We start from the raw sequence: 24441 nt of genomic DNA on the forward strand, positions 1-24441 counted from the left end.
AGGATTAGAATACGAGTAGGTACTATAATGTTGGTACTACCGGAGGTAAGTAATAAGACAAGACTGTGGTTAACTCTGTATATTTGACTGAAGATACATCGTGTTTATATAGTAGGATATTATCTAATTATCTATTTATGTGGGAGTTATCATGGTATCTATTCCATGATACTATGTTCTCATATTTCAAAGGTTAATTGGTACTTGATACTTGATACTTTATTATCTTATTGTTAATCTAATGTTCTCTGAAGGTTATCTGTTTAAGATGTGTGAGTGTATGACGCTGCTATGACTGTGACCTCACTACAGCTTTCCCCTTTTTTTTTTCAAGACAAAAATAGTTCATTACTTAAACTATTTTTGACTTATGTTTATGTACTTAATAATTTATTGAATGTCACAAGTCACAAATTATTAGTCCGGTTTCCTCCCGATGTTTTCTTCCACAGAAAAGTGACTGGCAAATGACAAATATGAAATAACATTAGGAAGACCATAAACTCTTAGATACTATAAGCCGGGGTTTGAACTGAACTCACGACCTCCAGATTGATAGTCGTCTATTTGTTTTAGAACGGGCTAAAAAAATTATCGGCTTGATAACTTTAGTGAACGTTTATGAATAAGGGGGTTAATATTTAAGTAGGTAAGTAGCTAACTTTTGCCGGTCATTTGTCGATATTCTTACAAAAATACACGAAATATGTCGTATGAGTAAAAAGTGACATATTTTCTGACTTCCGTGTTATCTGATAAAGTTGCTGTTATACCTACACAGTGTAATATTTTTAACCGGCAATATTTATTTAAGGATCGGTTCATATAGCTGGTACAGAACACAAAACAATTATAATATGTAGGTACCTTACTTTTACTCAATATATAAAAAAAACATACATTATGGAACCCAAGCGCGCGGCGGTGAAATAAAGACAGAATGAAAGTGGCCGAGGTAAATTTAAAGTAAATGTGATATAATTATATAATTTGCCGAACATTTGCCGGTTATAACAATTACACCATATATCATATTTATATTTTCCCAACCAACATTGTTTACACATTGTAAATAACTAATTACAAAGGACTATGATCTTCTACTATTTGTATTTGTACTAAGTAATATAATCATGATAAAGTAATTACAAAATAAATAATACGTTCAGTTACCTCCTTATCGAGGTATTATTATACAAATTCATTATTATAGCTGTAATATAAGTAAAGCAGGTGGTATACATAAATATTAGTAAAATTTAAGGTATAATTTAGCTTAGGTAAAACTGACTATTCGAATAGGGGTAGACAGGGCTCAAAAAACAGCTCAGTGTGCGTAGCCGAATACACAAACGCTCACGATAATATCTCTTTCGTATTAGCTATCTATCTCTATCGCTCTTGCGTATTGGCGCGACAGAGCCAGACTACATTTCTGCGGCGTTTCGTCGCAGAAATGCCATTCGGCTACGGAGCCAGGTCTCAGTGCCACTCTTAGCAATTAACGGGTTAAAAGAAAACAAAATCATGATACTCTAGTGAATACGACAGATACCAATTAATAAATAATAATATCAATAAATATTCAGATTGTATAGCTTATTCTGAGCCGATGAGTTCGTCCGTCTGTCACGTAACTGATTACTCGCTAATAGAATTTTGACGTACATTTTGCATGTCAACCGTTTAGTGTAACCGGCCCTTAGTTTAAGGAGAAAGGGGAAGGCCGCTTCTCCATAAAAAAAAACGTGTTACTTAGTGACCATTTATTGTGTGGATATTATTTGACGTATCTGTAATTGTATTTTAATTTTAAAAGAGCTTGGAAAATCAGTTCAGTACAAAGCTATTCAGATCCTTAAAAGTAACAGGAGACGTTGGTGAGATGAAAATCTGAGATTACAATTTCCGATTTTTCTGCATAGTACCTAAATGTTATGTAATGTTGTGTATATTTCTTTATTTGTAGTTTTAGCACTTTTAGCAATGTTCTAAATATTTACGTAAATTAAACCCTCGGAAACTTGATAAGAATGAAATCAATTGGCAAAAAATTGCTACAAATAAAGAGTTTTTTTTCATGCCAATTGAATTGGAAAAGTAATAGCAATTTGTAGCTTTTTGTAACAGGAATATACACCCTGTTTTTATTGAATTCCGTTAACATTAAGGGAAAGTTCTTTAGATCAAATACAATTAATTTCTCTAAGAAACTAGCGTCTTAACTCTTACGGTTATCGAGTTATTAAAAAATTAAAGATAATTATTGAACACGTGTGTGACAGCCTTTCCCACTTCCTAATGTTATTTGTTTTGAAATGTGCCGTCAATCAGTTGATACTAACTTGAATAAATTCATTTATTATGTATGAAACTCATGAAAAAATTTTTTTGCGAATTTAACTAAAAATTATATACAGGTTGGTTCCTGATAATGAACCTAGCTACGTGTCGAATTTAACGGAAAACAAAAAAAACACGGTGTATTTTTTACTATGGGATCGGATTCGATCAAAAACATGAGCCTGTATTTTGTATTTTTTTCCAAAATCTGTAAACAAGCGATTTCATGCGGACTTCCACTTCCATCTTAAGAGAAATCTTATCGTCGTTTAGAGAAGTCTTACCATCGTCTCGATGATTTCATTCTTGTATACCTTTGTTTGAACCGAGTGCATGATTTAACAACCATGAAACTAATAAATCACGAGGAAGTAAATACTTTAATTAAACAATATGGGAAATACAAAGTTCTTGATTTTACGATTTCTAAGTATTCAGACAATTTGATCGGTTATTTAGGAGAACATTTGAAGCTAACAGTTACAGTGGAAGCCAATGGAGTTCAGTCTGACTACAAGTTTTTTGTGAAGTGCATGCCGAAAGAGCAATGGCTGGCAGATTTTTTGACAAAATCAAATTTCTTCCTGAAAGAATACGTGATGTTGAGTGACTTATTTGTAAAATTTGATCAATATGGAGGTAAGTATGTTCAAACTACCTGGACATTAAGAAAATTTTTATTTATTAAATTAGGACTAATTATTTCTTATATTAGGTTCCATTTATTTAGTCAGCTTCAGCTTACAGCTATGTACTTTTATTTGAGTAAATATTATCTTGACGACCGGTCTGGCGCAGTCGGCAGTGACCCTGCCTGCTGCGCCGCGGTCCCGGGTTCGAATCCCGGTAAGGGCATTTATTTGTGTGATGAGCACAGATATTTGTTCCTGAGTCATGGATGTTTTCTATGTATATAAGTATTTATATATTATATATATCGTTGTCTGGGTACCCACAACACAAGCCTTCTTGAGCTTACCGTGGGCCTCAGTCAATCTGTGTATTAAGAATGTCCTGTAATATTTATTTATTTATGTATTTTATGAGGTTGTGATTAGACTGAAGGATAAACTCAATTAATAGCAAAAAGTGGAGAAGTATGGTGCCAAAGACACTTCCAAATACTCTGTCTCTATAACCTTTATGTTGATTCCCATTAATTAATACTTAATTTTATGAATCAATTTCATCGATTTAAAGATGATCAGTGGTCTACTTTTACCTTGAGTGTGTAATTAATTTTAAAGCAAGTAGCAGCCATTGAGGTGATCTATTGTCACTGCAATATTACGGGGTCGTTAAAATGTTCCGAAGGAAGAAATAGTGGCCTTAGGAATTCCGCAATAAACGTAACTCTTCGAATATCTTTACAGTCGTTTAAGACTTTAAGAGTAATTCGTAAATAAAATAATTGTATAAATAAAAACACGTTTCATTCTTTAAATAGTCGTATGCATTTTATCGATAGTTTTATACCACATCGGAATTTTTGTTTTCTTGCAACAGTTGTAGTCCCTTAGTTGATGATTCAAAGTTTAGATCGATGATCAATTTATATACTTACCTAAAGATTATCACTTTAATTAGGTACTTATTCCAGGGAGTAAATGGCGTCCGAAATCGCTCTTGATAAGAAAAGATTTATTTGTATTTGAAGACATAAAAGAACTTGGATATCAAATGTTTCACCAACAAGGTGTTCTAAATTACGAGGAAATGAAAGCTGTAGTGAAAACACTAGCTAAATTTCATGCTCAGTCGTTCATTTACGAAGAAAAAATGTCTCGAGAACTGCAAAGACCTTACAGAATTTGGGAAGATTTTAGCGAACATTTAAAAGAAACCGAGGAACTCAAATGGCGTAATACTGGCAGGAACGCTGTCATTGACTTTCTCAAAGTCAATTCCAAACGCAAAAGCGAAACAAATTTTTCAAAAATGTCAGGGAACTAGTGATCTCTTTATTTGACAATGCTTTGAACTTAACGAAACCTAGTGCAAAATACCGAAATACTGTGATCCATCGAGATCTCTGGTGTAACAATATATTAATTAAATCCGATGGTCAAAGCTATCACGCGCTGATAGTGGACTTCCAGACAGTCTTGTACAGTGCTCCAACTTTGGACTTATCTTCACTGATATACTTTAACACTTCGAAAGATTTCAGAGACAAATATCTCGATGATATTCTAAATACTTACTACAAAGAACTATCCAAAGAAGTAGAAGACGCAGTTAACGTAGATTTCTCAACAATTTTAAGTAAACCTAACTTTATGAAGTCTTACGAAGAAAGTATATTATTTGGGATGACTCAAGCAGCAATAATAGTGCCTATAATAGCACTATCTGTGAAGAAGAGAGAAGAATTGTTCTGTGACCCAGAATCTATTGATAGGATAAACAATGTGTCACGTAGTCAGGAGATATTGGACGTGGCTAAGGAGGATGCGACATATAACTTAAGAATTACTGAGCTGTTTGAAGAGCTCATTGATAAATACTACTATCTTATAAACAGAGAAGAGGAAAGAAAAGTAGTTGTTTAAGGCCATAAAGGTCCAAAGAGTCAAAATCATAATTACTTATGGTATTATAAGTATTGACTATTAAGCGGTTGCTTTATACAAAGATTACAAAGCGAGAAAAGAGAAAATTGCCAGGGAAGAATAATTGAAAATTACATTTTAAATGAATGTGCCCAATAATTTTACAGTATTCAGTTTTATTTATGGGAAATTACAAAGAAAATGTACATACGAGTAGGTAGGTCTCTGCCTTGTCAAGATTTGTTTCTTGACAACACAGTGCCAGTGGGACTTTTTGTTTTAAAACGTCACATTTTTAATGAGGTAGGGAGCAAACGAGATATACATTTTATTTTGTATTAATTACACCCTTAACAGACTTCTGAGTCTATTTCATTTCAAATAAAATAAAGACTGTAGACTACAAAGATAAGAGAATAAAAATTAATAAGAATTCTGTGCGTTTTTTTAAGTCTATGCGATAAAGAGACTACTACAGGTATAAACTCTAGGACTTGCCACATAGCCACATTGTATTCATTCAATTAAACTTCCGGTTGTGCATGTGCAATCATCTTTTTATAGGTACTAAGTGAGATAGTCGCCCAGTCGTACTGTAAGACAGTATTGTAGATCCTCTCATGCTTATCTGACGTTGTATATTTTCATGTATTAGAAGATGATGTAATTGTGGTTTGTGAATATTAGTTTTAGTGTGACGTCGTTAATCAATAATATGCATAAGTAGCCTTGTTTTGGAAGCGCTGGTGGCCAAGTTTGTACAATTTTTGCCAGTCATTGTCTCTTTCCGGTGAAGGAATCGAACTTCCCAATAAACTAGTTTACCCTTTGGGGTTGGAAGGTCAGATGGCAGTCTCCCATGAGCCGTGGCAAAAAAAGCCGGGATAGCGCAAGGAAGATCATATGTCGCCATAAACACATAAGCCATAATTTAATATATCGTGATTATGTTCTAGTATTCAAAGATAGCAGAAGTATGGTCTCATCGGAAGATCAGCGCTGGAAGTCGCCAGCAACACGCTGAGATGAGGCCATTTCGTGGCACTTCATTCCTCTCTGTTTGTGTTGTAATGTGTAATTAGTCCTGACTGTGCTCACGAATAAATGAAAATCACAAATATAAACTTGATGAAATTTGAGTTTCGTGAGTGGGACAAAATTCAAAACTTTACTACGTGCCATAATATACACGGTTTAACATAAGGGAACAGAAATATTTTAACTATGCATTTCTGAGGGCAAAATGAAGATAAAGTTATTTTAAGCAATTACTTCAAGCAATTTTCGCAAAAAAAAGGTGTATTTTTTTTTGTTTTTTCGGATGTATTTTCTCATAAAAAGTAAATGTTATTCGTTAAACTGGCACTTAAATTAAAACCAAAATTTACATTTTTTTTTCTAAAAAGAAAACTTTTTTGCGATGAGACTCATGACATCTATCAACGAGGACAGTTAGATAATGTCCGATAACGGCATCATCGCCATCAAAATAGCGTTTTGTTCTGAGAAATAATAAGTAATTGTTTTTTTTTTATGCTTATAACTCTGAAAGTAGGCGAAATCCAGAAAAGTTTATATGACATTTTACTCTTCTAATAAAATGAGGAATACTTTTAAAATTATTCGGTTTTCTCATGTTACACCGTGTATAGTAATGGGTATTAAATAATTTATTTTGACTTCTTCGAAACCTATTATCTATACAAAAACTTTATTATCTTCTTTACTTTCATTTGTTTATCAGTTACAGAGATACGAGTTAATATTTGCTGTTTATTTATTACTTATTTACTTATTTTTGATAAGTATAAAACTAGGAAATTTTAGTATCTAGTGTTTCATATCACAATAAGGTTAGATATATCAGCAAATTACACGTATAAGTAAAATTAATACTAATATGGAGAATAATAAAAAAGTTTCATGTGACAAAATGCAATATATAACAGAAAAAGACATCAAATTGATTGTTGCCAAATATGGATATGAGAGCGAAGACACCGTCATAGAAAAATACGACGTGCACTATGCAAGTGACAAATTAATTGGATTTGTGTCGGACTATTTGAAACTTCAAATATCTGTAAGTTCTAACGGCACACGAAAATTGTTGAGTTTCTTTGTTAAAGCAATTTCTAAAATGAATGATGCTAAGGCAAACATGGCAAAGGACTTGGGGGCCATTGAAAAAGAAATCATGTTTTATGATGTTATTAAAAGGAATCTAGCAGTACCAGGTGAGATTAATATATTTATTGACCGCGGTGAGAGCGTAGGTCTAGACTCTACTTACAGTTTAACTCGTTTTGCTTTTTTATGTCCGGGTGTGCTCCTCCTCAACAGGTCGCAATTCTCAACCGATGCTTGTGGAATTTTGTGACCAGGATCTATGATTAAGTATTTTTAAGCATGGTAAATAATGCTTCCTAATTAGGCTCCGTCCGCAATTTGAATAACGATTTATGAAAGGTGGTAAAAATGACGGTTCCGTTGCTGTAAAAATGATGCATTCGGTAAATTTCATTAAATGCTATTTTCGGGGTAGCACGTTTTTTATTTCTTACACTTTAGTGATCTTTATTTCAGGTTTGAAACCATGGAGCCCACACTTTGTAACATATCTGCAAGACGCTGTAGTTTTTGAAGACTTATCAGCTCTACAATACGAGATGAGGAGTCGATTTGAAAAATTTGATAAACGACATACTTTGAAAGCACTTCAAACATTGGCCAGATTCCATGCTGGCTCTATTGTCTTTGAGGAAGTAAAAAGTAAAGAACTTCAGCGACCATATACAGTTAATGAACAGTATAAGGATACTTTAGGAAGAAGTGGGTACATAGAATCCGATCCTTGGTTCATACAATGTAGAACTACTGGGTTGGAAGCCGTAAGGACCTTTTCAAAGTATAGATTAAATGTAGACTACATGAAAATCATTGAACGCCGCTGGGACGCTGTTTTTACCCATACAACCATTTCAGTCGCAAAATCTTCAAATCAGTAACTAACTGTCAAATGTGACATAACGCGTGGTAACGTCGTGCAAACAATGCGACCGTATTGTTACAATAACAAAGTGTAGTCGTCGTGTGCACTCGTTACGGTAACAAAATGTGTACGAATTTGTGGCTGTCAATGTCACTGTCAGAATGACTTTTAACGACACTTTATTAGTCGACGTTTGCACACATAACGGTAACAACATGTGGACGAATTTGTGGCTGTCATTGTCACTGTCAGAACGGTTTCTGACAGTGACATTGACAGAATTTGTACACACATGTGTAGGTCTGATTACCGAACTGCTCCTAAACCACTGTAACCGCAAATGACAATCTGAAATACGAAGGTTTCTCAAACTTTCTTGTGAAGTTGTGGACTGGTTGCTTTGAATCATTTAAATATGAGCGAATTAAATAATAATAAACGATGACGACCATTTAAGCACTCTTCGACATTTTATAGAAATGTGGGAAAGTTAAGAAAAGTGCAGAATGATAATACAAATAGATAAGCACTTTATAGTTACTTAATGTATTAAATATATAATTTTTAATTCTTATTGATAAAAATGAAGTGCAGTGTTGCTTTACACAATAAAAGTAGGAATCAAATGAAATAGAGTATTTACTGTGATATTAATAGAATTTCTGTTGCGCAATGATAGTTTTTTTCAGTACAGATGCTGCTTTTTACACGCAGTAGTGCGAGCAAATCAAGCAATGATTCATTTCTTGTCTGGTCGAAACTCTTAGCTTGGATTTAGGTACTGAAAATCGTCATACGATACACGTGCAAAAGGACATTCACAACTCGTGTCGATTTAAAACACTCCCTTCGTTCGTGTATTAATTTATCGCTACTCGTATCGATTTTCCTCTTTTCCGCACTCGTATCTACAAGTATTTTGTTTGGGTTACAAAAAAAAAACATTTTATTTACTCTACTACGTTTTATTTATGTCTCTTTAACATTACAAATTTGTAGACACTTATCTATACAAAAATCTTGACAAAAGAAGTACAGATCGCTGAAATTAATGTTGATAGTAATATTATTGACGACTACTTCAACAAGTGTCAATTGTGAAATGCCGCAAAATACTAGTTGCTCTATAGAAGACCATAATAATATGATCCCCGATCCTTTACAACCCAGCAGCTCGGTACGCACGTTACATTTTTTTTTAAATCTTCTTTAGTGAGGGCAACTGAGTACGACGGCATATTTAATTGTTTATAAAGTTTGAGGATACCTGGAAAAAAATAATACAAGAATTACGCCATTTTGAAAACAGCTTTCGGTCACGCGTGTACGCTGCGACCATTTTGCGACCGTTTGTCGACCGTTTGGTGACCGTTTGGCGACTGTTTTTTACATGGAATATTACCGTCTTAATCCATATTTTAACAACTTTATTGGTTTTCTAGGCATTATTTTTAATATTTCAGTATAGTGTATGCACCGGAGCACTAAAACTTCACCAATCAATATACATAACACGCAAACACCGAGTAGTCAATAATATTATTACTGGTTAAACTGAGGTAAATTGATGGCGCGTTGATAAATTTAGACTTATTTTATGAAATCACTCGAGCAATTTAATTGGCCATGGTAATTAGCCCACATTATATTACAAATGCAAACAATATTTATCTTTAACAAATTCTTACGCCATTACATTTTAATGTCAAATGGTTTTATTTCTTTTTTACTTTGACGTCTCTGACAGTCGCCATTTGAAAAGAATGAAATGAACGAATGATTTTCGGAAAGTAGTCGCCAAACGGTAACAATGTGTGCACGCGTAGTGCACACTTCTGTCACTTCTGTGACCATTTGTGCCTGTTACCAATCGTCCCCATTTGGGTCGCCGCGACTAAACGTCGACCGTACTGCGACTAAACATTGAGACCCGAAGACCTGTGTGTACACAAAATAGGAGGATTTGCGTAGGAACGGCGACCGATTATGGTTATATGGGTAACTCCGCTATGCTTTTAGGAGATCCTTCTTCCGAGCATCGTAATGTTATATGTCATAGAGATTTGTGGAATAATAACATTCTATTTCATTATAAGAAATTACAGAATAACAGTGTTGTGCCTGACGATTGCGTATTTGTGGACTTTGTGGTAGCACGCTACATGCCTCCTGCAGGCGACGTCATGCAACTACTTCACTGTAACTTAAATCCTCGCTTTCGGAAAGACAACCTGCATACTTTCTTGAATTACTACTACGATGAACTCAAAGTTATTCTGAAGAGCAATGATATTGATATCCTAAATATTATGAGCAGAGAAAAATTTATAACTTCAGCTAAAGAACAAAATCTGTGGGGTCTTGTAACTCATGCTTGTTTAGTGGAAATATTTTGGATGGATGACGATATGACGACAAATGCTTTTACTGAGTCAGCACAATTTCATAAAATAATGTACCGGGATAAAGCGACCTATGTTATAAATATAATGAAAAATAATGAGGATTACAAGAATATTCTTTTAGAGGTTTTTGAAGAGTTTATTGAAGATTATCTTCTAAATCAAAATTAACTTATACCGAATAGGTACATATTTTATTATATTAATCCGTAAACGACATAAACGTACCTAATATTTTCTGTAATTCTACTATCAATATTATAATTATATTCTACTGTATCCACGAATATAAACTCGATTAAATCGAACGTGTCGAAAAACGGGCGTTTAACTTGGTTTAAGCGCTGGCTTCCCGTCATGATAGCTCCACTCCATGTTGGAATGGAGCAAATTGAAGTGAAAAAATGTCAATCAGTTGTCTGGAAGATTACATCCAGGACAATATAATACCTCTTCTGCAGCAAACTCTGTTGACTTTGAAATTTTTGACTACAGATATCTCTGTTTCTATCTATACCATACATGACGGTAGATAATCGCAGTATAAGCCTATTTGACCATTTATCTTTTAGTACCTGATGAGATATTATACAAGAAATATTGGAGCGACTAATAAAACGTGCCTGGTACAGAGTCCGATACCACGCTGCGAGTCATGCAGGTTCCTCGGATTCACAATTGACGCCAAGCTGAAGTGGAAAGACCACGTAGACAATTTGTGTGGAAGTTTGGGCAGCGCTTTATTTGCTCTGCGCAAACTGAAACCAATTGTCTCAAATGACGCTCTAAAACAAATATACTACGCGTACTTCTTTTCACTGATGCAATACGGCATAATTTTGTATGGAAACTCAACAGATTCAGACCGAGTATTTTTGATGCAAAAATGGGCTGTACGGATATTGGCTGGTGTGAATCCGAGGCACTCGTGCAGAGAGCTCTTCAAAAAATTCAATATGATGACCTATTACTCGCTTTACGTGTACGAAATTATAATGTTTACGCGAAAACATATTCATAAATTCAAACGGTCAAATATGCTTGGCGAAATAACCCGTCAAACGGGGCGATTACTGCCCGTGCCGCGCCGACTAAGCGCTTCTCGACAAGAACCCGCGAGTAATAGGTCCATCACTTTATGAACGCCTACCCGCCAGTATCAGAAATGTAACCTCCGACGACATATTTGGTCACCAATTAAAAGAACTTTTACTATCGACACCACTGTACTCAGTTAAAGAGTACACTGAAATGTACAAATATTAATGGACATTGATAAAATTGCTTTTTTTATATTATTTCCTTTGTTTATCTTTCTTCTTAAGTTAGGTTATTTATAATATGATTATAAAAGTAAAATACAAAACCACATACAAAACAATACAAAATATATAAACACATTATAAAAAACCTAACCTAGGGTGCCGCCAGCAGCGGGGCAGGGCCCAAGCTGCCGGTGGTTAGGGCTGCAGAGAGAGGAACCGTCGGACTATCCGCGCTGTGTCCAAAATTACCGCCTTCTGCATCTGGCCCTTGATCCAACCACCGAGCGAGAGTCTCTTAACATGTTGGTCGAGACTCTTCGCTATGAGACCGTTCGCTGAAACGACTATCGGGACAATGATCGTTGAATCAACATCCCACATGGTGGTTATCTCGTGAGCCAAGTCTAGGTACTTACTGGACTTGTCCTTCTCGGCTTTCACGAGATTCTCATCATGGGGGATGGTGATTTCAACGAGCACGGCCCGGCGTTGCGGTCGATCTATTATCACAATGTCAGGCTTATTGGCTACAATAGTCCTGTCAGTGATAATAGATCGATCCCAATAGAGCGTGGCACGGCCATTTTCTAGAACTGGCGCAGGTAAGTACTTGTAGTACGGTACTTCGCGGTCCACAAGGCCGTATTGAAGAGCAAGCTGCTGGTGAATGATCCGGGCTACGAGACGCCTGTGCAAGTACTCACCGTTAGCAAGATGAGAACAACCGGAAATGATATGCCTGAGTGATTCTCCGGGACGGCGGCATGCCCGACAAATGTCAACCGTACCGTCCTTCAGGATATATTTCCGGTAGTTGTTCGTCATCATAACTTCGTCCGCAATTGCACAGGCAAAACCCCCTTTATATTATTATTATTATCTTTGATTTTTGACATTGTTTTTAGCACTTATGACGTTTGACATTATATTCACTAGGAAGCCCTAGTACTATATACAAACATTTGTTTTTTGGACATTACTAATGTAATTTTTTTATTTTTTATTTTATTGCTTTATTATGACATATTATTATTGGTTTACTTTTTAATTTGATGATTATTATTGTTTGTATCAATTATTTTCTTATAATTATGTTGTGACGATCTTTTTGTGAATTGGTGCTATTTTTAAGTTAAAATAACATGTAATTTTCATCAAGAAATAAATATAATCTAATCTAATCTACGTCTGAATAGTTAATCCATTCTATAACGGTGAAATTACTGCATGTCTGTTACCTTTTAACGCCTGAGCTGAACTGTTATTGAACCCATTAAATGGAATGTGGTACGCAAATAATGGGAGGAGGGAAAGAAAATGAATTTGAAAATGAAAAAAAAAACTGAAAATATATCATTCATTTTGGCCTCTTCAAACCTACTATGTATATAAAGGGTGTTTTTTTAGAGGTATAGAACTTTAATTTGGCAACACTTTTTTAATTGGCGGTAATTTTGTAAACTATAAAGTGATTTGTGTTTAGTTTGGTTTGGCATTTCAAGATTGAATAAATAGGCGCTTGGATAACGCTTCCAGATTGTGAAAATTTATTTTGAAAATCATGGATCTGTTCCAAAGACTTCGTCGATTTTCATAAGCGAATTTTGTTTAGCGATGAAGCTCACTTTTGCTTGAATGGATACGTCAAAAAACAAAACTGCCACATTTCGTGTGATGATAATCCTCAAGCCTATGTTGAGACACCGTTACATCCAGAAAAACTGACCGTTTGGTATGCTTTATGGCTTGTTGGGATAATTGGTCCGTACTTCTTTAAAAACGATGCTGGCCAGAACGTCCAATGGTGACCGCTATAGGGCCATGATTACTGATTTTTTCGTTCAACCATTGAACGATCATGATGTGCAGGAACTGTGGTTTCAACAAGACGGGGCAACATGCCACACAGCTCGTGCCACAGTTAACTTATTGAAGGAAACGTTTGGTGATCGCATAATTTCACGTTACGGGCGTTTCGGCCCCATGAATTGGCGTCCAAGATCGTGCGATTTAACGCCACTCGACTATATTCTGTAGGGATATGTGAAGTCTCTAGTCTACGACGATAAACCCGAAACCGCGTTGACCACTTGAAGGACAACATTCGCCGCGTTCTTGCCGATATACGGCCACAAATGTTGGAAAAAGTAATCGAAAACTGGACCTCCAGATTAGACTACGTCCGAGCCAGCCGTGGCGGTCATATGCCAGAAGTTATATTCAAATTATAATGCCAGAAAATTGTCTATCGAATAAAGTTAATTTCATGTCAATTGAAAAATATCATCTTTGTTTTATTCCATTTCAAAGTTCTATACCTCTAAAAAAACACCCTTTATATATAATAACTTTATTATCTTCTTTACATTCATTTGCTTATCAGGTTACAGAGGCGAGTTAATATTTGCTGTTTAGATTTATTACTTCAATATTTACAATAAGCAGGAAACTAAGAGATTTTAGTGTCTAGTATTTCATATGGTAGACGATAAGGTTTTATATAACAGCAAATTACACGTGTAAGTGAAATTAACACTTAAATATTAATAATGGAGAATAATAAACAAGTTTCATGTGACAAAATGCAATATATAACAGAAGAAGACATCAAATTGATTGTTACCAAATATGGATATGAGAGTGAAGAAGACACCGTCATAGAAAAATACGACGTGCACTATGCAAGTGACAAATTAATTGGATTTGTGTCGGACTATTTGAAACTTCAAATATCTGTAAGCTCCAACGACACACGAAAATTATTAAGCTTCTTTGTAAAAGCAATTTCGAAAACGAATGAGGCTAAAGCGAATATGGCGAAGGACTTTGGGGCTCTTGAAAAAGAAATCATATTCTATGATGTTATTAAAAAGAATTTAGCAGTATCGGGTGAGATTAATAATATTTACCTATGTATTATTTTCTAATAATATTTGGTTAAGCTTATTGCCTATATTTTATCGACAAGTTACATCCTCTTAATAAGTCACACATCAGTCAATCGGAAAGTGAAGAGCCTGGAATGAACGAAGCCCTACACATTCTGTGACTTTGCTAATTGCTGGCAGACTCTATATGCGTCGGTTCCAAAATATTAATTTTACTTTTGTTTCTTGACTTTCATTTACAATGCGACATTAAAACCAGAACAAAAAAAACTAAAGGATTTCCGTAGTCTAGAAAATTGTTAACATTTAACCTCACATCTTTCTTTACGAAGAAGGGCGCTTTCTTATTTATTTTCTACGTTTATACAACGTAGGGTTAATAATGCTTACTAACTGAAATTTGAATAAGGATGTATGAAAGGTGGTCAAAATGATGCATTCGGTAAATCTCATTAAATCCTATTTTAGATGTAACGAGTTCTTTGTTCGTACACTTAAAATAGTGATATTAATTTCAGGTTTGAAGCCATGGAGCCCACGCTTTGTAACGTGCCTGCCAGACGCTGTAGTTTTTGAAGACTTATCAGCTCTACAATACGAGATGAGGAGTAGATTTGATAAATTTGATAAACAACATACTTTGCAAGCACTTCAAGCATTGGCCAGATTCCACGCCGGCTCTATCGTCTTTGAGGAACTAAAAAGCAAAGAACTTCAGCGACCGTATACAGTTAATGAACAATATAAGGACACTTTAGGAAGAGGTGGATACATAGAATCCGATCCTTGGTTCATTCAATGTAGAACCACTGCCTTTGAAGCCGTAAAGAGCTTTTCAAAGTATAGAGTAAATGTAGATCACATGAAAATCATTGAAAGCCGCTGGAACACCGTTTTTAACTCCGCTTTACTTTTAGCAGATCCTTCTTCAGAGCATCGTAACGTTATATGCCATAGAGATTTGTGGAATAATAACATTCTATTTCATTACAAGAAATCAGAAGATAACAGTGTTGTGCCTGACGATTGCGTATTTGTGGACTTTGTGGCAGCACGCTACATGCCTCCTGCAGGCGACGTCATGCAACTACTTCACTGTAACTTAAATCCTCGCTTTCGGAAAGACAACCTGCACACTTTCTTGAATTACTACTACGATGAACTCAAAGTTATTCTGGAGAGCAATGATATTGATATCCTGAATATTATGAGCAGGCAAAAATTTATGACCTCAGCTAAAGAACAAAATTTGTGGGGTCTTGTAACAAACGCTTGTTTAGTGGAAATATTTTGGATGGATGACGATATGACGACAAAAGCTTTTACTGAGTCAGCACAATTTCATAAAATAATGTATCGAGATAAAGCGAAGTATGTTAAAAATATAATGGAAAATAATGAGGATTACAAGAATATTCTTTTAGAAGTATTTGAAGAGTTTATTGAAGATTATCTTCTGAATTAAAATTAAGTTACACCAAGTACATATTTTATTAAATTATCCATAAACACAATATTTTCTGTAATTATACTATCAATATGTATGTCACTATTGCATCCACGGATATAAACTGGATTAAATCTAAGCTTTGAAAATCCGGCGTTTAACTTGGTTTAAGCCAGCTCCAACATTTCCTTCATGATAGCTCCACTCCTTGTTGGGTACAAACTTGTTGTCTTCCAGGCGACGGTTACCAAACTTCCTGTGCCAATGATCGACGCCCCTCTGACTGTAAATATCGCAAAAGGGACGCAGCAATAGTATGTAGACGAATTCCACAAAACTCAAGATGCTTGCACCAAGAAACAATCCGCCTGTACCACCCGTGGATACTGAAAATTGGAAATTTGAATATAATTGGGCTCCCGATTTTAAACATTCGCTTAGTTACGAAAATATCCATCCGTCCATCTAGCTCATGTCATGGCATTTGGAATGACTTGAGCTCAGGCAGACACAAAAAAGAAATGGAAGTGAAAACATGTCGGTTATTTGAGTGAAAGATTACCTCCAGAATATTATAAAATCTCTTCTACTCACCTACAAGATCCAGTATGCCTCTAACAACATTTCTTTTATATCGCTCGCTCGGTAGTATAGCTAGTTCGATATGGACTGCAGCAAACTCCGTTGAGGCGGTGAGTTTGAAATCTTTGACTACAGATATTTCTGCCTCCGTGCATGACGGTAAACAGTCGCAGTACAAGCCTGGACGATTTGACCATTTAGCTTTCAGTACCTAGAAGTTAAATAATAATTTAAATTTAAAGTGGTATGTACCAGTGTACCTATGTACTTGGAAATACTAACTAGATACAAGTGAGTCTCTAGCATAAGCGAACTGGTGACTAAAAATGTCACACTCTCTCTCGAAGGTTGTCAAAAAACTTACCGATAGTTCATTAATGTGGTTGTTAAGACAAATAATTCCATTCACATCGCACTTCAGATACTCCGGAACATTGGGCGTGAAATAATTTGTACAATTACAGAATCTGATCTGCGCGTCTTTCCTGCACTGGACCGTGCAAGCACTGTAGGAGTAGTGACGATAGACGTCCAGGAAATTTTCATCTGTGTACCGGCATTTCCTTTTTATTGGAGAAATGAAGCGAGCAGCCTGGTCGTTGGCAATGGTTCTTATGGAAATATAACGTCTGGAAGAGTCGGAAAGTTTATAAATAAACAATTCAATATCAGTCATAATGGCGGTTGCACATCAGCTAGCACAACTTGCGTTCTCTCGAGACTTCATACTTCAAATATGGGTTTGGACTGATGCGCGTTATAAGTTGTAGGCAATGCGATTTAACTTACTTTTGAGAAACTTCAGGAGCGATTGTAAGGACGTCAGAGCCTAGTGTGGTTTGTGATGGAACGTCTTCTGCGTTCAATACATATACGTTGGCGCTTACCATCACGTTAAATTTAATAGCTCCTGGACCAGTGGTTCTGTTACTTATCATGGGGAACATGGGCGGATTGGGATCTCTGAAACATCAGTTAGTTACGTTTTTAGAAGACTATAATAATATATGATAATTTTAAACACTAACAAATATTGGCCACCATTAAATAACACATAATGATCATATAAATATGTCCAGAACTTACTTAAAACCTATATAGGTGCTATTTCTTAATCCGTAAAACTTTAAAGTTACCGTTGGGAGAATTTAGTAGTTCTAATTCATGTAAACTAAATCACCGAATCTAGGACCACCCTTTCTTATATATATAGGTACACTTGCCTTCCTTGTATTGTATTTACGGCAAAACATGTGCCAAGTTCTGTGTCCAAAGGTCTGAAGTATGCACAACATAGAAAAGGTTGATCGTTCCATGAACAGTTGGTTAACATTTCTTCACAAGGAGTTCTAACCTAAAATTAATAGAAATTTTTAATTCAACCTTGAGTAAAAAAACTGTTTTAAGTATTTCTTTATTTTTATTCTTACCAAGTTGGCGTAGTAACTGAGATTGCTCTTGACACAGTCTGGTAAGGGGTCTTCCAAGCCACAAAATTGCGAAGTGTAGTAAGTTATTCCTTTAAAATAGGCTAGTTCTTTCAAAACTTCTTCCATGTTAAAATCATGATCTTCTCCCCATAGCCTTAAATAAGATGTTAAGATTTTAGGTTATTAGTATTCAGAAAATTACAGACGAGGAATATGTAAAGGAATCGGGTGAATTTTTGTGACCGAAAATAATTAAAATCAATTTAAATCTAAAATTATTTAAAATTCGATTTAGGAACTAACAAATATGAAGTTATTATTATTACTAATTAGCTTTATTTGATGTGTAGAGCGGTACGTTTAGTTTTGTGTTGTGCTGGTAGGTAATACGTACTACGTACCTACCTACAAATGTACAATTAGTGAGTCTTCATCTTGGTGTACATGTACAACTACGTTAAGTTACATTTGGTACGTACTTACATATCGGAAACATGTTCAATACGAGCGGAATTGTCATGCTCGCAGACCGCCACAGAGGGAAAGTGAGTTTGCCAATCTTTGTACGTCGTTTCGACCACAAAAGAAATTGGATTATTCTGGAAAGCGTAGTACTGGGCTTCTATGAGAAGGGATGACCCGTACCAGGACATTGCGACGAATATTAGCCAGAAGATCCTGTGATATGACAAATGGCAGAGCACATCACATCGGATTTTTTCAGTCACGTTACGATATTCCGTTATTTAAAAAAAAGAACAAATTAGAAAATAAAGAATTCCATATCTAGTCCCGCGTCACAGAGTTTGGTGGATGTTTTACTGCTCGTGGTTTTTAAGAGGCAACAGGAGCGAAAACGCTAAGAAAGGAGCCCCCTTTAAACAAAAAAAAATGTCCATCAAGAACAACTCAGTAAAATGATATTGAGACAAAAATCTTTAAAATAGATACTCAGCTCTCGACTGTTTCCTCCCCCAAAACATAACGTTTGAGAATCTGAATAAAAATTCACTGTCGGACCGTTTAGTTTTTTTGGCTGATCTTGAGAATATTTTACACCTTTTTTGCGCCATATTGAAAAAGGCCGACTGTGATTTTTTTTAATTGGCTCTAACGTCTTTAAAAATAAAATAAAAATGTCAAAAGAATCAAAACGGTCCGACACAGATGAAAACAATAATAATCTGTATAGAAAAAAAATATTGCTCTAATTTCAAAAACCCGGGAGGAAATAGTCGAGAGCTTTTGTATGATTGACCCCTATTGCGTCTTAATAATCATTTTTAGATAGTTATTATTTTTTATTATATTTAAAATATCTTACCTTTCCACCCAATGTCTCTTCGAATCTGCGATAAATCTGAAACCATGTATAGAAGTAGTGTCAGGCAAACTTTTGATGCCATTCCACCAAATTTCAACATATCTTTTCATCTTTATATCCATTTTGCACGTTACTCCAAATGAGTCAAAATAAAACGTATGTCCCACATCCAAATTATTTTATTAGTGCGTCAAATAATCGTACCATAAAACTCACCATTGGTATTACCAGTAGATAATTACGAATCATAACTGTCGCAACCTCTTTTCGATAGCAATTAGAAAGTAACAATTTGGACTCTAATCTTGAGCAGTATAATTATAATATCGAATAAACCTAATAGCGCGGTGCGAGCTTTCGATCTCGAAACTTGATAAGGTAATAAATAATTCAGACTAATTACGTATCCCATTCCATGGCAAAGCTTGGTACAAAGAGATTTTATCGGCACCAGCGTGGAAACTACGCAGATGGTTGATTTATTTGTCGTTATTACAGTCCCTTTCTGCCCTTTGATTTATGGCAGATATGCGATTACTCACTAATTATTTAATAATTACCAATATTAAACGCACATTACCCAATAAAATGGTATCTAGCTATTTTTACCCGACTGCGTCAGAAGGAGGATAATGTTTTTAGATAGTACCTACGAGAGAGTTTTAAGAATAGATTGATGTTTTTCGAAATTTTGGTCACCTAATACGTTAAATAGCTAAACTATAAAATCCCCCATTTTTTGGGGATGAATTGTAAATTCATTATACGCGATTTAATCCGTTTCCATAGTTTTATTTCATGAGTAACTATCGCGGTAACCGAAGACAATATTAGCTAAACTATAGGTAGGTTTACCTTTACATGTAAGAAAACCTTTACCTTTTAGAATCACCCCCTATCCTTCAACTGACTATCCCTGAAAATTAAGTGTATGATACCTATTCAATAGAATTTTGCTCGTAGGCACTGTTACCTGTTACCCACATATTTATATGGCAGTCAGTGTCCGTGTGAATGAGGGTCCGTTGCCGCTACCTCCCTTTTGGCACAGAATATATTATAATAGTACAAGTACAGAAGGCCCACTGCTTTGATGTTCACGAAATGCCGCCTTTTTAAATGCCTACAAAATTGTAACAAAGAAACGAGCCGCACGTGCGCTGCGTCGGACGATAGGGTTGCCTATGGATTAAAACGAATTATACTCAGATAAAATGTTATAATTATTATTATATTTAAGTCTTGGGTACTTTCTATACGTATATATGTTATTTATATATTTTTGTTTAAGTCCCAACATCACAAGCCTTATTGAACTTTTCCGTGGGACTTAATCAATATTAGATCTGTGTTAGATTGTCCTATTTTATTCATGATGTCTATTTAACTAAGCATTATTAGCCATTCCACACGCGGACATCGCATATGAACCTTAAAAAAGACTCGTGACGTAAAGTAACATAGAAAGTGCAAACGTGCGGTCCGTGAGAACGCGGGCGCCCCTGATTAGGCCGCGAACTCACGGCCGCCAGCATGTACTTGTAGCGCGGCGATAGAATCGCGGAGTGGGCCGCCCCTGCTTTTGGCGCGAACCAATGACGTTCTTTATTATCTAAGGTGGCTAAAGCCGCTAAAGCCCGGTTAATATTTTTGGGCACTATTGCCCAGTTCATTCCAGTAAATAGGGCGGTATCTCGTAATTGGCTTCAAGTGGGGAGTGGGGGGTTGAATTGCGTTGAGGTCCTGTTGCCTCTGCCGCTGCCGACGCGCGTGGACCTCTCGGAATAGCTTCACGGTGAAGAAGTAGAAGAACTCCAACACGGACACGAAGCTGAAGCCGGTTACGAAGCCGCAGGTGGATCCTATGTTACCTGTAGTTAATATAAATTTATTAATTTCCGTTACGGACTAGTTCGAGGAACAGAGTACTGTAACGAACCCAATCATGGACAGTTTAAGAAAAAATTTCGCCTGTTTTTGATATTTCACTGATAAATGTAAAAATTCTACCGCTAAGCGTGTTAAATCTTGAATGTCCTATCCTTCTTTTACATTTCAAGCGTATTGCAGAATAGAAACTCCTATTGGTTTCTTCATAGTTAACAAATTAAAACTAGGTGTTTTTTCTCCAATTATGGACGGCAGTTCTCCAGTAATGGATCCCCCATTATGGACAGTGAAATAAGTTTAAAATTTTACTTTTAAAGCGAACTGATACTCAATGAGTCAATTTTATATACCATAAATAAAATTAGTTTGGGTTATTTTAACATAGGATTGTTTCTTGTAAATTTTGGTTTTGTAAATTGTTCCTTGTCCATCATAGGAGGTACGCCGTTTTTTGGTTCCAGTAATGGACACTCGCAAAATAACGCTATTTCTTTATATCTTTGGAGCAACAAACTAGTATGTTTTATACCTTATCTCATGCTTATTGCAGTAAGTAAAACTCATTCAAGTTTACACCGACTATTATTTTTTTATTATTTTATACATGAACCCAACTCTCTTAACAACATTACTAAGAATTAGTCTTGAAATTTTTTTTCAGTAAACTGGTGAATTTTATCTTATCACCAAATCCTTCAGAAATAACCGAATTAATTGAAACTTCACAATGAAACAGCTCTACAACTCTAGTTTATGGTACATAGCCGTCAGTTTTTAGAAACTAATTTTAGATACTTATTTTTAAGGATTTGTGTTTTTTTGTCCATAATGGCATCACCGTCCATTATAGGGTATTTTACATTAGTGGAGGGTTCCAAGGTAGGGCCAGTTAGAAGTAAGTAAGGACATTTAACATCGTCATCAATAACATATGGTATGGGTAGGATTTGCAATACATTGCGTAATTGCATAATGAGATCCACCAAAGATTACGTTAGTGCTAATAAGCCAACAATTATATAAAATCGCAAGCCATTTCATTCACCGGCATTCAGTTGCAAAAAGTTATTTAGATAACCCAAGACAAGCTGTTTTTTTTTTAGTATGAATAGGTAGACGTTTGACCACGATCACACCTGATGGTAAGTGATGATGCGGTCTACGGTGGAGCATGCTTACCTATGAGATACCTATTTACTCTTGCTTTAAAGAGACCTGGATTGTACTCATCTGGAAACACAGATTCAGGCAGGGCATTCCACTCCTTGGCGGTTCGCAAAATAAATGTTGAAGCGAAACGAATTGGGTTGGATGTTTTCAATATACATGATTTATAATTCATGTCTACATTAACCAAAATAAAAGTCCTCTTCCAACGTCACAGGATACCATAATAATACTACTATAATAAACCAGACAAACACTAATTTATGTATCTGAGTTTCGCAAAATATCAAGATGTTGGCGAATATAAGCATAAAGCGACTAAACTATTATTAATTGGTCAGGTTATGAAAGCGTTACGTTACGTCTGCTAGATTCCTAAGAAGCTGTTTAGGTATTCGAACTTTCTAGCCCCAGTATAGGTTTTGTAAAACCTGTTAGATTAGTCACTAGCACTAGCGATTATTTAGCGCACCGTTCTGTCAAAGCGCAACAAACTTAGCAAATTATAGCTAATTTTACATAAAATTCTATGAGGATCCTCCAAGGATTTCTATGGATGGACTTCTTTGTAATTCTTATTTTTGGGAATAGCAGTCATCCACAGGTTACCCGGCTAAGTATTTTTTACTAACATTAAAATCAGGAATGGGTTCTGTTTTATTGTTTTTATTTTTTTATTTCCGTTTCTTTCGTCTGGTGACGGGTTAAGAATTTCACCACCCCCATTCCTACTGTTGTGTGGGCGATTGGGCTGGATATTATGTGCTCTGCCTACGCCGTCTGGGAATACAGGCGTAAGATTAGTAGTCTGTTCCTCGACATCCCGAAGACTTTTAAACTGCGATTGTTTGAAATTTATTCTTTATAAGAACCTATCCATTGATAACATATAGTCACGTATAGGTCGGATAAAAGTAGTGAAGTGCTATATCTAACAAAAAAGAATATGTTTCCAAAAGTATGTAGGTAAGTACTTACTTATTAAATCAAACCATTTCATAATAACGTTTTGTCCGTAACAATCCGCCACTTCTTTAGCGTATTTCACATGAACAATCGAGGCCCCGGTGTAGTTGGCACCAACTCTGAAACAACATGCATGACAATGCTGGTTCCGAACTCGCAAACTGAGCTTAGTTGCTTTTGTTGCTAACATTCGACTAACTTCTGTACGTAGGCCCTGTTGCATTGTGTTAAAACTGTTACACAAGAAGGTGCACAGAATACAACGCCGATGGTGTTATACGTCCCAAATGCGGACTGAATTTTCATTTTAAATTAGTTAGTTTTGAATTAGTACGTAATTGCGTATAGTACCTACCCTAAATTATAAAAACAAGAATATTAGTAATTTTACTATTATCTTCGGTTGCAATATTCTTTACAGGTATCTGCAGCTTATGGATATACAAACTTACGTTGAACCTACATATTGGCATAAACGGGTGTCATTCTACAACAGACCTCCAATAGCCAATACAAAAAATAATACACGTAATCATAGACTAATGTCAAACATACGTCACTTTAAGCAATTTATTCTTTTGGTATATCTAATAAAATTTTTATAAATAATGTCAAGATTGTCAACTTACAAGCCACCCGTAGTTCACACAACAGACTTTGAGGTTTTCGGGAAGGTGCAAGGCGTCTATTTTAGAAAATACACACAGAAAAAGGCCTTGGATTTAGGGGTAAAGGGATGGGTGATGAATACTCCTCACGGCACCGTGATTGGCCAACTTCAGGGTCCTCCGGAGAAGGTACAGGCTATGAAGAGCTGGCTGCAGCTGATAGGGAGCCCTAAGTCCAAAATCGGAAAGGTTGACTTCAAAAATGAAGGCGCGATAAAGGGTTGTAGTTTCCAGAGTTTTACTATACGCCGTTAAAATTTGTATTGTTACCGTTAAAATGTATCTTGTTATGTAATAATTTAATAAATTGCCACGTGAAACTTTCTTTCCAATCATTGTTTTTTTGTAATTATTTTCAAAATACTTACGTATACTTATATACCAATTAAAGCAAGCCAGGGATGAGCTAGGTGAGCTGATTGCATCAAGATTGCATGAGCAACAAATACCCAGTGGTAAGTGATGGTAATCATTTTGAGTTCGTAAGTAGTTCGAATTACTTATTGGTGGGAAACGGAGAAAAAA

The 24441-nt window shown here is 35.6% G+C and overlaps 6 protein-coding genes across 9 annotated transcripts in view; 4 read left to right on the plus strand and 2 right to left on the minus strand.

Moving 5' to 3' along the window:
• Positions 1-2673: 2673 nt before the first annotated feature.
• On the plus strand, positions 2674-4436 carry LOC125230385. Its single transcript, XM_048135524.1, has 2 exons — positions 2674-2982; positions 3944-4436. Exons 1-2 carry the CDS (start codon positions 2691-2693, stop codon positions 4294-4296), a joined length of 645 nt encoding a protein of 214 aa, XP_047991481.1. The 5' UTR covers positions 2674-2690; the 3' UTR covers positions 4297-4436.
• Positions 4437-6593: 2157 nt separating this feature from the next.
• LOC125230283 lies at positions 6594-11649 on the plus strand. The gene is made up of 3 exons (XM_048135398.1): positions 6594-7132; positions 7482-7862; positions 9889-11649. The coding sequence occupies exons 1-3, from the start codon at positions 6796-6798 to the stop codon at positions 10458-10460; spliced, it is 1290 nt and encodes a 429-aa protein (XP_047991355.1). The 5' UTR covers positions 6594-6795; the 3' UTR covers positions 10461-11649.
• A 1111-nt stretch (positions 11650-12760) lies between these two features.
• On the plus strand, positions 12761-16033 carry LOC125230623. The gene is made up of 2 exons (XM_048135839.1): positions 12761-14443; positions 14961-16033. Exons 1-2 carry the CDS (start codon positions 14104-14106, stop codon positions 15905-15907), a joined length of 1287 nt encoding a protein of 428 aa, XP_047991796.1. The 5' UTR covers positions 12761-14103; the 3' UTR covers positions 15908-16033.
• LOC125230622 (sodium channel protein Nach) lies at positions 16025-20319 on the minus strand. The gene is made up of 8 exons (XM_048135837.1): positions 19226-20319; positions 18385-18579; positions 17902-18055; positions 17695-17825; positions 17261-17434; positions 16836-17100; positions 16484-16682; positions 16025-16275 (listed from the first exon to the last, which is right to left on the minus strand). Exons 1-8 carry the CDS (start codon positions 19345-19347, stop codon positions 16025-16027), a joined length of 1491 nt encoding a protein of 496 aa, XP_047991794.1. The 5' UTR covers positions 19348-20319.
• A 274-nt stretch (positions 20320-20593) lies between these two features.
• The window catches only part of LOC125230555 (sodium channel protein Nach-like), a 34256-nt gene continuing 30408 nt past the window's right edge, over positions 20594-24441 (minus strand). For 3 of the 4 annotated variants that reach the window (XM_048135742.1, XM_048135741.1, XM_048135740.1), the window contains 2 exons: positions 23261-23367; positions 20594-21096 (listed from right to left, as the gene is read on the minus strand). In XM_048135742.1, the coding sequence (XP_047991699.1) occupies positions 20867-21096; positions 23261-23367 (337 nt within the window). In that variant the 3' untranslated portion in view covers positions 20594-20866. The remainder of the gene's footprint in view (positions 21097-23260; positions 23368-24441) is intronic. The other variant, XM_048135743.1, reaches the window with a different exon arrangement.
• Positions 23835-24238, plus strand: LOC125230557 (acylphosphatase-2-like). Its single transcript, XM_048135747.1, has one exon. It carries the CDS (start codon positions 23857-23859, stop codon positions 24169-24171), a length of 315 nt encoding a protein of 104 aa, XP_047991704.1. The 5' UTR covers positions 23835-23856; the 3' UTR covers positions 24172-24238.

The sequence above is a fragment of the Leguminivora glycinivorella genome, chromosome 10, assembly GCF_023078275.1.
Source record: "Leguminivora glycinivorella isolate SPB_JAAS2020 chromosome 10, LegGlyc_1.1, whole genome shotgun sequence".
Lineage (NCBI taxonomy): Eukaryota > Metazoa > Arthropoda > Insecta > Lepidoptera > Tortricidae > Leguminivora > Leguminivora glycinivorella.